The sequence below is a fragment of the Castor canadensis genome, chromosome 8, assembly GCF_047511655.1.
Source record: "Castor canadensis chromosome 8, mCasCan1.hap1v2, whole genome shotgun sequence".
Lineage (NCBI taxonomy): Eukaryota > Metazoa > Chordata > Mammalia > Rodentia > Castoridae > Castor > Castor canadensis.
In genome coordinates, this window is record NC_133393.1 from 13,852,187 (window position 1) to 13,866,895 (window position 14,709).

The following is a 14,709-nucleotide window of genomic DNA, read 5'->3' on the forward strand; positions in this document are numbered from 1 at the left end:
CTCTCTGGAAGGGTTGCCAGATAACAGAGTGTTTGGGTTCATGGAACCCAGTGTTGCTGAGCTGTATCAGTCACCTCACCTCACCCCCTACCACCACCTAGGAAGGATGGGAAGAGGCCAGAGAATAAGGAAAGGGGAGGGCAGTGATGGAAACGGGAGCAGGGCCACTGTGCACCCCACCCCTCACCTTTGTGCTTTATATTTCCTGTCCTTTCTCAAAGGGTCCCCACAGCCCCTCCCCAAACTTCTGCCTGGGGAATTCAAAAGTGAGCAGCCAAGGGCTGGCGGAGTGGCTCAGGTGGTAGAGGGCCTGCCTAGCAAGTGTGAGGCCCTGAGTTCAAACACCCCAGTATGCCAAAAAAAAAAAAAAAAAAGGTGAGCAGCCAAGATGGGGAGTGGGACACAGGGATTAGAACCCAAGATGGAGAAGCTGCTCTAGGCCCAGAGATTCCCGTTAAATAGATAGATTGATTGATAGATAAATAAATAAATAAATAAATAAATAAATAATCTGGAGAAGTTAGTGGTGTCTATGAGAGTATCTAACGCTGTATCACAACGCTGGCCATCTAGAACACTGCCCACCACTCTTATGGCACCCCCAGACTGGCCAGGGATCTTAAGGCCTCTATTCTAACCACAGACATCTGGGGAGTTGAGGATCAGGGAGTAGGGAAGGAAGCCGAGGTCAGAAGGAGAAAAGGACAGAGAAAGAAGCCGGTGAGAGTGGGTACACAGGAAACAACCAAGGACTGCACAAACATTTCCTGACTCCCTAACGTGTGCACACGCTCGCGCGCACACACACGCGCACCCTGCCACACTGTGCAACCTTGTGAATGCTAGTCACATTGGATCTATCTATGTCCATGGCACTCCCTGGAATTGTGCAGGGCATAGCCTGAGCATCCACCCCTGGCAGCCCTGTCACACGCACAAACATACCTGCATAAGCACACTCACAAGTGTACACAAGCACACCCACAGGCACAATCTCACTCAAACACACATTGTGCAAGTCATTGGGCCTCCTCCCCTCCTTATACAGGCACTCCCCTTTCTGGCACCCTCTTCACGGCTGGCTACTCCATTCCCCAGGGGAACAGAGGTGCTGGATAGTATGGGCAGGAATGAAGAGAGGAAAACATGAGGTCCCTGTAGGGACTGGCTGGAGGCTGAGAAATGGGCAGAAAGGGCAGGAGTGGTCAGGCACCCCAACCTGGTTCATCTGCCTACCTTCTGCTCTGACTTCACCACCACCCCAGGACTGACCAGTATGGCTGAGCACCCCCAGGGACAGTCACCCTGAGAGGGGCAGGGGTGAATAGCTCCTGCCTGGGGCTTGTCCTGAGTCAGTTCCTGCCTCCTTAACAACCACCTTCCCCACCCTGCATTTAGGCAGAGTCCCCTCACCGCCTTTAAGGGCAAATCCAGGACCCCTCTCATCTGTCCCCAGCTCCTCAAGAGCTGGACCAGACAGTCAGGGCTGGAAGTGAGTAAGTGTAGAAGTCTGGGGGGGCGGGCAACAGCAGACTGAACACTGGGCCTCTGGGGTAAGATGTGGGCAGGAGAGACTCTGCCCTCTGTGACAATGGCATGGGAAAGGCTCACCAGGACACAGGGCTGCCCACTCCCCATCACTGAGTTACAGAGATGCTCCACCACCCCACCTCAACCCAACCCAAGCTGGTCAGGCCTCCAGCCCATTCAAAGGGCTGGCAACCAGCCCCAGGCCATTACACAGACACAGGCCTGCTCTCTCACCAGGCCTTCAGGGGTGGAGCAGACCCAGTCAGCCAAGAGGTGGGATGAGACAGAACAAGCCCCATGGCTCCACACCCCTTATCTCCCTGACACCTGGTTTCTACCAGACCCCAGCCCACTGGTCTCTCCAGCCCAGGGCCCAGGTCCTGTCAGAGCTGCACCACCGGCCCCACCCCTCCCTGCACCATTTGGCTGGCACCTAGCAAAGGGAGCCAATGGGGGATGGAGCCTCTGTGGAGTGGAAGGAGTACAGTACCTTGGGCCATCGATCGGGGGGCCTATTGCATGGGGTGGGACGGGCGGTGTGTCCAGTGATTATTGCGTCCTGGGAAGAAACCGTGGTTTCTGCCTGCTCCCCGACCCCCCCCCACCTGCCCCCTCCAGGAGGGGGGGGAGCCCAGCCTAGGTCTTGTGGGTGAACCGGGCCCACACCTGCTGCAGCTGGGACCGCGAGATGCGGAGCACCGAGGGCATGAGTCTGTGGTTGCCGGCAGCCAGGGGCGCATGGCGCCGGTGCGGCGCCCGCACAGGGCTGCTCTCGGCCGAGCGGCTGCGCTGAATGAGGGAACCGGAGGAGCCCGAGGAGCCGCCGCCGCCGGGGTGAGGGTAATGCTCGGTCTCCAGCGTGGAGGAGGAGAACACGGAGGACGCCAGTCGTCGCAGGGGGCTGTACCGCGGGAGGGAGTGCCCCGAGAGTCTGTCCTCCTCCAACTGAAAGAGACCAAGAGAGTGGAGGGAAAAGAGGCGTCAGGTACAGACTGGACAGCTCGTCTCGGGGGCCACCCACCGCTTACAGTCCCCGCGCGCCGGCGTCCGGGGCAGGGCTGCAGAGCGCCCGTCCCAGGTCCTGCCTCCGAACCTAGCTCGGGCCCGCGACGACGCCCTGCCCACCTTCTCCGCTCGGGCACCTCTCACAGCGTGGTCTCCAGCCAGAGACCTTGCTCCCTGGGAAGCCTTCCCGGCTTACCCCTCCCCAGCTCAGGCTCTCCCCCACCCCCATCCCTGCTGGGAACCTGCCCCTCAGGAAGGCCCCTGTGTCACTCTCCCTAGCCAAGTGTTAGCAGCCAAGTGCTGCCAGACCCTACCCTCTCCATGAAATCTAAGGAAAGTCCCCTGTATACCCTCTCTTTTGGCACCCCAGCCCCATCTCAGGGAGGTGTCAGGGTCTCCACTGCAGTGACTGGGGACTGGAGGCCAGCTAGTCATTTGCAAGAGATGTGTTTATTGCAGTGCTGGGGTTGGAACCCCAGGGCCTGGCACAGGCTAGGCAAGTGCTGTATCTCTGAGCTCCAACCCCAACCCACTACTTTTTTCTTTTCTTCTTCTTCTTCTTTTTTTTTTAATGTGGTACTGGGTTGTGAACTCAGGACCTCACACTTGCTAGGCTGGTGCTGTACCACTTGAGCCACTCACCCAGCCCCCAGTACTCATGTTTTAATCCAACTCCAGGACTTACTGCCTGGGTGACCTCACATTACTTCACCTTCCTGTGCCTCAGCTTTCTCCTCCCTAACAGGGGTTAAAAGTGGTGCCCACCTCAGAGTGTTAGGGTACATGTTCTAGCATGCAGAGCACTCAGAGCAGTGCCTGCCTGGCGTGACTGCTGTGCTCCTGGGTCCCTTTAGTATCAAGTCACTGTTCAGAATGAGGACAGGTGGGTGGAGAGGCTAATTGGTTCTCTAAGGTGCCTTTCCCCTGCCACTGAAGACAAAGCACCAGGCCCCTGGAAGGGCATGGTCTCTGAAGGGGTGTGGCCCATTGGAGGGGCTCAACTGGCTGCTGTCAGCCAGAATCCTGCCTTTGTTCCCATGTCCTCAGAAGGAAAGGGAAGGCGTCCTAGCTATGTGGGAATGCAGATGGTGACCTGGTCACCAGACTTTTCCCATCCCAACTCCAAACTCCTCCTGGAGCTGAAGCCAGTTAACTAGTTTGTGGTGTGGCAGTGAGAACTGGCTAGGCCAGCTCAAGAAGGCTAAGGAGAGCTGGGGACACTTGGCTCCTGCATCCCTTGCTGATGTCAAATGGGGGCACAAGGACTTGGCATGGGACTACTGCAGAGGAGGGGATAAAAGAACATCCTAATAGGATCGTCTGCCCTAGCCTGCTTCCTCTGTCAGCTTCGTTTAAGCCAAGTCCCAGGTCCTTTCAAGCTGGCAGTGAGGATTAGGGGACTAAGGCTCCTGCAGGTGCCCACAGCCCCATCTCACAACACATGTGGGTGCCTGAGTGTAACATCCAGCCAGAGTTTGTCAGCTGCCACTGGGCTTTGAGGCTAATTCCAGCATGCTCCTGCCTTCCAGGCCAGGTAGCATTTGTGGCAACCTGCTTGTCCTCAACACACAGCCAAAAAGTGACCTCTGTTAGAACACCCCAGCTTCCCCGCAAGTCCCTGATCCTAGCAGATAGGAGTTCTCCATTCTCCTGACAGCCCCAGTTATAAACGGAGACCTTCGTACCCTCGTGCCTCTTGACTGTGGGCTCTGAAAGCACAGGACTGTGAAAGAAGCCTTGTTCATCTTTGTCCCCCAGCCCCTAGCACACTGCCCAGCTCGTGACAGGGAAATGTTTTGGTGGCTTTCCAGCAAATGTCTGTGTACTCAGGGAATGCTAACCTGCTGTGCTATCAGCCAGAAGCGCCCAGCAAAGGAGGCAAACAGCCCTCCCCCAAATCACACACTCTGCCTAAGCTGTCCAGGCTCCTCTAACTTGCACCTGAAACCCCCTTGAGTAGAAAGCCAGGTGTGTCCACGCCATGCACACCGAAGACCAACAGGTGCTAACACTGCCTGGTCCCATGTCATCCAACCCTGCTCCCCACAGCCGCAGGTGACAGAGTTGCTGAGGCTCATGCTGACAATGACTGCGGCTGGGCAGAAGTTCACACATCAGACACGGAGCTGACTGTGCCAGGTCTAGGAGGGGATCCTCAAAGAAAGGTAGCCGGGGAAGCACCAAGAGTGTCCCCAGAGACTTCTAATCACCCTGGAGTGGAAAGTCTCACAAACTGATTGCAGTGTGCAGCGGGGTGTGGAACCCTCACCTAGCCTCAGGCCAGTTCAAGCGGTCCTGGTCCAGTTTGCCCTCCTCTACCCTCGAAGAATGAGGCTCTTGCCTCAAGACCCTTCTGTCCTGAAATACTTGTCAAAATGTGTCCTGCCCCTTCTGTTCACCCACAGGCACACACAGAGGCCACTATGCACAATGACATACCTGCAGATACAGCTAGTCAGCAGGTATGCATAGGCACACACACACACACACACACACACACACTCTCCAGGTGCTCTCTGACCCTGCAAAGACAGTCTGCTTCTCTGGCCTGTGTTTGCTTCTTTGTTTACTAAACACACAGGCCTCAGACTGAGTGGCTCAAAACACAGACCCTGGACCCAGCTGCCTGGGTTCAAGTTTTGGCTCTCCATGGACTAGCTGGTGATCCTGGATTAGAAACTTAGCTTCTCTGAGCCACAGTTTGTTCATTCAGCAAATCAGGGTTTTGAGGAATGTACACTTTTATAAATGTGAAAGTGCCTTCGCATCAATGGCTGCTATCATCATCAGTGTAATTCTTGCTCTCATTGCTATTGGCCTTCCCGCTTTGACATTCTGGCCATCTGTGGTTTCCTACACACTCCTAGCCCTACACATGCTGTACACAGACACACGATGTGCGTGCTCACATACAGGTGCACGCCTGCGGACTCATCCATACACCAATGCACGCCGAGTGCAGCCGACACAGAAATGTATATTCACAGTAGGAGAATGGTAGCCAACCTCATTCACCCCTGCACGCTGTGGGGAAATCAAGGTCCACGAACACCTCACCCCCACGGACACACACCACTCGTTTCCCCATCCACGTCATGCACAGGACCTCAGCCTGAGACTTGACTACACCGTAGGCCTGTGCCTGCTCCCTGGAATCTCTCTCCTCACCCCCATATGAGGATGATTCCCAGGACACCCAATCTGAAAGTAAGAACAATGTCAGAGATAGCTTAGCTCCCTCTTTTTGAGATCCAGAAGGGTGACTGTCCCTTAGTGACCAGAAAGGGACCAGCAGAGCCAGGGTTGAAACCTAGGCCTCCTGACTTTCACCTGGGTTTTTTCCTGCCTGGCACCAGCACTCGAAAGACTGCCTGAGGACACAGCCCATTGTGCCTGTGTACTCTGATGTCTCTGCTGCCTGGCGTATAGCAAATGCTCATGGAGTGATGAAGACTTACTTGGTGCCAGCTGTGGTGGGAACAATAACCAGATCGCAACACAACTGTGTCAGTCCACACACCGCCAAGGCCAAGCCTCCACCTCAGGCCAGCTAGCACCTCTCCAGATAGGGATTCATGGTCCCCACTTTTTGAGTGTCCAGGGCAAGGCCAAGATGTGGACTCCCCGGGATCATGGCTTTTAAGTCTTCTTTCTAGGAAGGATCTCTCAACAGGGATGGGGCCAGATACACCCTGCCCAGAGCTTCCCTTCCCAGGACCCATGTCCTCCCAGGTCAGGCCTCCCAACCTAAGCAAGTGGCAGAACTGGCCCCCAGCCCTGCACTGGGCACCTCCCAGAGCCACCCAGCATAGGATCATTAAGTAGAACCAGGCACAGCCCAAGCCCCTTCCAGCATCCCTTCTGTGGCTCTCCTCAGTTCCTCTGAGGGATCATGGATGTCATTCCACACATAGTACAAGAGTTACTGTCCACTTCCCAGGTCAAAGGTCAGCCTCTTTCCCATACAGAGAAGCCTAGGCAGGCCAGTGGCTGTCTGCTTATTCTGACACCCTGTCCTTGTCAGAAATAAATAACCACAATCCCATGAGACATGCTTCAGAGTCCCTCAGTTCAGCATTTGGGGTTCAGTCACATCTGACCCCTCCCTGACCCTCAGTCCTCCCACATAATGAGGTGCCACTAAGCCGAGTACAGTGGCTAATGCCTGTAGTCCCAGCTACTTGGGAGGCAGAGGCAGGAGGATCGTGAGTTTGAGGCCAGCCTAGGCTACATATCAAGACCCTATCTCAAAACAAACAAATAAATAAAGTGTCACTGGAGTCAAACTACACCCTCCCAGGAGCCCCAACATGCCTATCCCTGTGCCCAATCTAGAGCCTCGCTGCCCTGGCACCATCCCTCCCCATCACCGTATCCTGGCTCTCAGGGTTCTCCTCCCCCATGGAGCCTACCCCACCCTGCTACCTGCTCCTTCCATGATTTCCCAGACCTCTCCCTGGGGGTTCCTCCCATGCCCTGACCCTTCCTCTGTCACTACTAAGGCCACCTTTCCCTCCAGATAAGGAGGGTCTCCCCACCCTACACAGTCCTCTTGGGTGATGCCACCCACTCGCATGGTTCCAAAACCCCCAAATCTGTATTTCCAGGCGAGATCTCTCTCCTGAGCTTTGGATCCTCCATGTGGACATCCTGCAGATACCAGAAGTCATTGTGTCCAAATCTGAATCCACACCCTCCAAAACCACTCAGTGATGAGCCCTGGGCATTAGCTGAGAGTCCCCTCCTCCACCTGTCCTCCATCTCAGTCCTCTTGTCCTCTCTCCAACATCTTGGCTCCATCCACCTTTCCCCATGTCCACAGTCCCTACCCCATAGAGGCCACCAGGGATCTTCCCCACTACTGCCTGCCATATGGCCTTCCTGCTTCCACTTTTCCACATAGCAGCCCAAGGGATTATTCAGAAGTACCAAAGTCAGCATGGCGCACTCCTGTCTACAAGCCTCTGATGCCTCACCAAGCCTTCAGAATCAAAGCCAACCCCTTAGCATGGTCCCAGTGATGGGTCACAGGACCTGACCAGCAGGCTAATCTGGCAATGTACTGTCTAATTGCCACCTCCAAGCCTTTGCACACACTGTCCCCTGGCCTGAAGGCCTTTCTCCTGCTTTGTCACCTAGCTACTCTGTTTACAATGCAAGGCTCAAGTCAGAACTTGGAAGCCTCGCCTGCCCCAAGCATGGTTTTCTGGCCCTTAACCCTTTCTACCTTCATCATAGCCCTGCAACTGCTGGGTTCCTAGGCGATAAGGGCCGCTAAGGTGGAGAATTCCAGGCCTGCATGCAGGATTCTGGACCTCTGGGGACAGGGAGCAGGTGCAAGTCCAGCCTTACCTGTCTCTGAGGGCCTGTGGGGTCTGACTCTCTCCGTCGAGGGCGGGATCCCGAGTGCAGGGGTGAGTGGGAAGGGCTGCCAGGCGTGGGGGGCTGTGACATCTCTGACCGGCCATCGGCCTGGCTCAACTGGGGTGGGACGGGCTGGGACGGCATGTGCCGCAAGTCCTCCTCAGCCAGTGTCTGCATGCCTCGTCCCCGGGGCCGGACGGTGGGCTCTGTCCCTGGCCGCCGCCGATCCTCGCCCTCCTCGGGCAGCGGCCGCAGCTCCTCGGGCTCCTCATCTGTGGTGCCCGATGTGCTGGGCTCTGCCCCTGGAGGGAAGTCCTTGAGCTCAGTCTCCTTGTCAATAATGACCCACTCCTTGCTGTCAAAGTCCTCCTCCTCAGCCAGTGGCACTGAGCGGAAGGCATTGCTCAGGGCCTCTTGCTCCACAGAAGCGGACACGTCCATGCGGCCGCTGGCCTGCCGATCAGCATGGCCCGTGTCCACTGACAGCATCTGGGCAGGCTGTGAGGAGCAGGCCTGACGAGAGGGAGAGCCGGGAAGATCCATCCGTGACCTGCAAAGCCACCCACATGAGACTCAGTGCCAAGGCCTCACTGGAGCCCATGGAAGAGTGGAGCATGACTCCTGAAACCTGACCACAGCACTCTCCCGGTCTGGGAGAGGGTTCTCCTGCATTGTCACCCTCCAATCTCACTTCCTAGAATGACTTCATTAGTTCATTTGTTCATTCATCCATCTATTCACTCATTCAACAACAGTCCTGAATGCTTACCATGTTCCAGGCACATAAACCTGCAAAAAACAACCATTCTCTCCTCTGGGCCACCCTGGGGATTTAATCTTCTTATAGCTGACTTTGTTCTTGCCTGTCCAGTGCTCACACCCCTCAGGGACTTCCTCCTGCAACATCCAGGGCAAACACACCAGCTGCTTCTTGAGTTTACAGGTGGCCTTCGAACTCCCAGCCACACTCCAAGCCTGCCTGGCTGATTTCACAGTCCCCAGGCAGGACCATGCTAGCCCTCAGCTTAGCATACACCCCAGCCCCAAGACCAAAGAATTCTGCACTCGTTAGCCTGCCACCAAAGGCCCCTCCAACCCTAAGCCCCAGTTTCACCGTTTCCCAGGCCAGACCCATCTCACATTCATTCTCTCCAAATTGCATACATTTGCACCCCACACAAGGCCTGTCCCCTACCACAACCTCATCTCACACACAGCTTGTCCCTCCATCCTTTTGCTCTCTGACCCCACTCAGATGCACTCCCTGTGGGGAGACTTTACCATACTGCCCGGAGAGTTATTTGTCCTTAGGGAACCCCTAGGTCTCCCACACAATGGACCTCATACCTTTTCACATTTCTTTCTCCCAAGAGACTGTGAGCTCTGCCAGGCTGGTAATGAGTTCCTCCAGCCTCCGGGCATCATTTTTGTCATTACCTTGAAGTGCACTGTCAATCTGACACTACTCCCAGAGCTTCTCAGTTGGGAGTGGTAGCAGTCCAAAGTCCCAAAGTGAGGGTACTTTTGGCACAATACAACAGTGTGTGTGAGGGAGAGGATGCTATAGAAGGACTGTTGTCTCCCAGATGCCAGAGTACTCCTCAGAGAACTAGCACCATGAGGCCTAACTCATCTGGGATCTGTCCAGCTGTGGGCAGGGACTGACTTTTAATTCTCTCCCAGCACTGAGACTGGGGTTCAATGGCTCTTCAACTGCACAGGGCTGGAGTGCAGAGACGAGCCACCTTCCTCAAAATACTCCTGCCTGGCCTGCATGGGACTCCCCAGTCCCACTGGACTCCACATTTTTATTGATTTGTTAATAATCTTAAAATAAAAGACTGTTGAGAGAGGACACCTAGGGCTTTGCATTTCCACTCCCCTGTGAATGGCTGGTATCACTTCTCCTGAGAGCATGGTTTGTTTTGAGGGAGATAAAGGAAAGAGAGTGTTAAAGGAAGTGAGGGGCTGAGTGTGAGTGCATGTGTGAGTGTGAGTGTTGAAGACAGGGCTGAGAGAGGTATGTAATCCAAGGCCCATCTTGGATTATACACACTTTCTCTTGCTTCCAAGTGTCGCAGAGTCATCCCACCTTGTGCCCTATCAGTGACATTTTGAACTCCAAAAATTCTCTTTGGCTCTCTTCCCCACTATTTCTGAAACTAGAGTTTACTATGACCCAAATCAACCTGCTCATGGTTCCCCACAGGCCAGCAGCTCTCCAGGGAGCTTCCCCTCTACTCTCCACTCAAGCGCCTTCCAAACTGCCTGTCCTCATTTCTCCATGTCCAGAACCCTCTGTCCTGAGGGACTCCAGGCTACCATGGATGAAGATGTGGTGAAGACTAGGAGGATGACCTGGACAAGTAAGTATGAATGAGCTGTCACACACGCAGGACCCCAGACATATCTGGGCATGTCTACACCCTCAAGTGGCACTGTACCCCACCTTGCAAATGGATAGAGGTTGGGGCACAGTTCTGAGGAGAATGCATGGCTGAGGTGGGTCAAGAGGAAAAATACTGAGGTGGGTGCCAGAAAGGAAACCCCCTCTCCTCAGAGCTGTGTCTAGGAAGAGCTACTTTCTTACACAGTGAAGGCCTACGCCTACTATGGAGCAAAGCCCCTCAACAGCCAAGGGAAGGTGGAGATAGCTCCTACAGACCTCTTAGGCCTGGTGATGTCTTACCCCACAATGGTTCAGGGCTGAGGTGGGGATCTGACCTGCCCCACCTTCCATGACCCTCCCAAAGTTCCACCTAGATCCCACACTCTCCAATCCTCCGTCTCACCAGCCATGCTCCTGCTGTTCCCTTCCTCGATGACTTTAGATCTCTCAGACTCACTCCTCCAAGCCTGGCCTGTCCTCTCTTCTAGCAGTTCCCTGAACCCTTCTCCCAGATCCTTGCCCTTAAGCTGAAGGGAGCTCACCTCTTCTGCTCTTGAGGCATCTATAATTAGTTGTTAGGAAGAGAATTCAAAGCACACCCACTCACCAACTCACCCCCACACTCCTCCTGGACTAGCCTGATAACCTCCAACCACCCAGCACCAGCTGGGACCACACTGGATGCCTTGACTCTCTCCCAGGGTCCAAATGAGCCTGACCCCAGAACCTCCGAACACTTCGTAGGGTCTCCCCATCCCTGCCTTGCATGTGACCTTTCTACGGACCAGCCATGTGAAGACAGAGGGGACCAGGGAACCTACCTCCTGTCATGCAGCTCTGCCCGCCCATCCGCCGCTGTGGAAAGCCTCTCCGATTCTGGGCTGTTGACCCTCCGGTAGCGCAGAGAACGCACTGGGGTTGTTGGGGAGTCTGGGGGGGCTCGTACCGGGGAGCTGGGGACCCCCACACCTCGGCTCTGCTCCTCCTCCATACAGGGCATCTGCAGGAGAGGGGGTACCATGAGCAGGGGCTTCCTTAGGTAAAAGGCATGGAAGGCTGCTGCTGCTGTTGAGTTGGGGCAAGGCTGGGGGTGGAGGGGACCAGGAAGCGGAGGCCGGGAAGTGGTCAGGTGGCTGGGGAGAAGGCATCTGGGAGGAAAGGGGTGGGGGGGCCCAAGGATTGAGAATTCAGGTGTGGAGAAGGCCACCCACACCCTTCTCCCGGGCTGCAGTTACTTTGCCGATGTTGATCCGGAGTTTGTTGCGGTTGACATCTGTCTCCTCCCAGAGTTCAGCCTCAGTACCCCCAGTGTGGGGGACAAGGTGGGGACCAGGGCCCAGCCCCTCAAGGGGCCTCCCGGGCAGGATCGGGGGTGCATTCTCCTGGTCACTCAGGTGCTCGCCCTGCAGCACATCCTCAGTGTTCTCCCGGAGCAGGTCCCCAGGCACTGGTGTCACATTAACCACTCTGGAGGGGTCAGGAGGGAGACATGGCAAAGTTTGCAAGGAAACCTCTCCTCCCAAGGCTCACCGCACCAGCACAGGTCTTGGAGCCTTCCCTGGGAGTAGGCAACACAAGAGGCCCTGGCATTGGGTGGTTTCTTAGACCCATTGCCATGCCTGGCCCACAAGTCTTCTGAGACCACACCATTCACAAGTTGGTAGGGGCTGCAGATGTGGCCACCCAGAACTGGCACATCCCCACCTCACTCTGTTTACTCCCAAGATCCTGTGGCTTTCAAACCCTGCCCAATTTCCCTTGGCTCCCAATGCCTGGCTTTCTTTAAACCCTGGGACAGATTTATAAAGCACCACCTTGGAGCAACTTGAACATCTTTTTTTTTGGTGGTACTGGGGTTTGAACTCAGAACCTCACACTTGCTACGCAGTTGCTCTACTGCTTGAGCCACTCCACCAGCCCTTTTATTGTGTTGAGTATTTTCAAGTTAGGGTCTCACGAACTATTTATCCAGGCTGGCTTTGAACTACAATCCTCCTGATCTCTGCCTCCTGAGTGCTAGAAATTCAGGCATGAACCACAAGGGCCGAGCTTGAGCAACTTCTTCACAGAACCGAGTGCCACAGTGTGCCAGCAAGTCAGGACTCCCTGGGCCACCTCAGCCTCTGAGCCTCTCACATGGTTCTGACATTGCTGACCCAAGCAAGAGCCCCCAACCCAACTGAAGTACTTTGAGGTCAGGGACTGACTTCTCTCTGAGCCCCATGAGGTATGCGGCCTTGAGACATGCTCAGTCATGAAGGATGAGAAAGTGTGGGGCTCAGGTCATTTCACTTAGGGCTCCTGGCTCCCTGAGGGACCCACTAAGGTCAAAAGCTTCAAATGAGGAGCATGCCCATTCTGTGCTCAGAGTGAGAGTGGAGCTGGGGCAGATTTTCCTGAAGGTCCAGAATTCTACTGGTAAGTACCAAGAATAGGAGAGACAGCCGAGGGTGTCCAGGAAGGAGGAGAAGAAAAAGGATGGCTTTTTGGGTGACAGTTTCATGGCACACCCCATATGCTATGGCCCTCCTCAGACTCACCCAAACATGGCTGCCGTCTGCCGGGTGTTCTGCTGGGGCGGGGTGGAGGTGCTGGTGGACAGGAGGGCATCAGTGCCCGCCTTCTCCCAGTCAAAAGCCTCATTCTCAGCAATGCCCCGCTCCTTCATGCTGTTCTCAAACACCGACATGATCAACTGCAGGGGGCGGGGTGGTGGGAGGACAGAGAAGTGACCCCAGGGCTAGCCAGGTAGGAGGGGCAGTTGCTGGGATTGCAGGGGGAAGAGAGGGGACTTCCAGGACAGGGATGGGCCTAGAGGGGGCATTGGAAGGAGAAGGGCACATTGATCGTAAATGAAAACATGCACAAGATATGCAAATCAGCATGCAAATTATCATTTGGGTTTAAGCCCCTCCAGCTGAACACAAGTCCTCTGAGATCTGTCCCCAGATGACCATTCCCAGGCTCCTCTGCCATTTCTACCATCTCGGCAGGAGCATCAGCGGCCCTGAACCACCCAGGTCTTTGCATGGGCTCGTGCCTCTGCTGGGTGCCTCTCCTCTCTTACTCCCGATTCCCCCTACCACACAGTGTCTCTCTATGGGGCACAGTGCATCCATTCACCATTGTTCACACAACTATTTGCCAATTCTACATCCCTAGCACCCAGCACAGGACCCAGTATGGGCCTGCTCCCTGCTGTGTGGTCTGGGGACCCCATAAGGCTGAGCCAGGATGGGGGACTGGGGCTTTGGGTTCAGGAAGTAACAGACAGCTGCAGAGCCTCTGAGGTCTCAGCCCATTCTACTTTGGAACACAGGACAGGAGCTCTCTGCTGGCAGGACCCACTTGGTACAGTGTCTACTGTGTGCCTGACACTGTGCTTCCTGCAGTGTGCAGCATTGTGTCTAGCCCAGACATGTCCCCCATTCTCCAGTCAAGGTCAGTGGGTCCCAAGGGGTGTGGTGATGGTGCCTCGGGAAGCACTGAACTTGGAGTTAGATGTGCAGTCATGCACTGCAGAGATGTCTTGGTCAACAGCAGGCTGAAGATGTGACAGTGGCCCATATGACTGAAGTGTAGTTGGTTATATCATAGCAATCATCATGGTGGCTTATGTTTATGCTGGTGCAAATCTACTTCACTGCCAGTTGTATGACAACATGACACAATTATGTGAAATGTATGATACAATACTTTGAATCATCAGAGTGTATTCCCTATACTGATACGAAAGTTTACTTAGGTCTAGGCATGGTGGCTCACATTTATAATCCCAGCTACTCAAGAGGTGAGATTGGAAAGATCATGGTCCAGGCTAGCCCACGCAAAAAGTTATTGAGACACTGTCTTGATCAACAAACTAGACATGGTGTTGTGCTCCTGTAATACCAGGTAAACAGGAGATTGGAGGTAGGAGGATCTGGGGTCCAAAGCTGACCCTGGAAAAAAACAAGAGACTCTATGGGGATGAGAGGAGGGAGCAAAAAAATGGCTGGGAATGTGCTCAAGTGGTAGAGGTCTTGTCCAGCAAGCTCCAGGTCCTGAGTTCAAACCCCAAAAACAATACTAATAATTTACATACATAAGCTGGTACGCTGTGTCATACCAGCAGCAGGACATACATCTCGTGTGTGCTGGGCCTCTTGTTTGCATCATTTTCTCTTGTGTTTGATTCAATCTCGTTTCGTTCATGATGGCCCTAGGAGCCATGAGTACATGGATATCACACAGCCTATGTGTGTAATGGCTAGCCCATCTAGGTTTGTGTAACTACACTCTGTGATGTTCACACAATGACAAATTAAGGACAGATTTCTCAGAGTATATCCTTGTCATTAAGCAATGCATGACTACCTGAGCCCAGCCCTGCACCTATCCATGACACCACAACTCAGTTTCCCACCTATGAAATGAGAACA

At 54.6% G+C, this 14,709-nt stretch overlaps 1 protein-coding gene across 1 annotated transcript in view; it reads right to left on the bottom strand.

Annotated features, from left to right (window-relative positions):
* The window catches only part of Ttbk1 (tau tubulin kinase 1), a 41,600-nt gene that overhangs the window by 15,323 nt on the left and 11,568 nt on the right, over window positions 1-14,709 (bottom strand). Inside the window, exons 10-13 of the mRNA XM_074082147.1 lie at window positions 12,829-12,983; window positions 11,524-11,755; window positions 11,110-11,288; window positions 7,888-8,449 (exon numbers count right to left, since the gene is read on the bottom strand). Of these exons, the coding sequence (XP_073938248.1) occupies window positions 7,888-8,449; window positions 11,110-11,288; window positions 11,524-11,755; window positions 12,829-12,983 (1,128 nt within the window). The remainder of the gene's footprint in view (window positions 1-7,887; window positions 8,450-11,109; window positions 11,289-11,523; window positions 11,756-12,828; window positions 12,984-14,709) is intronic.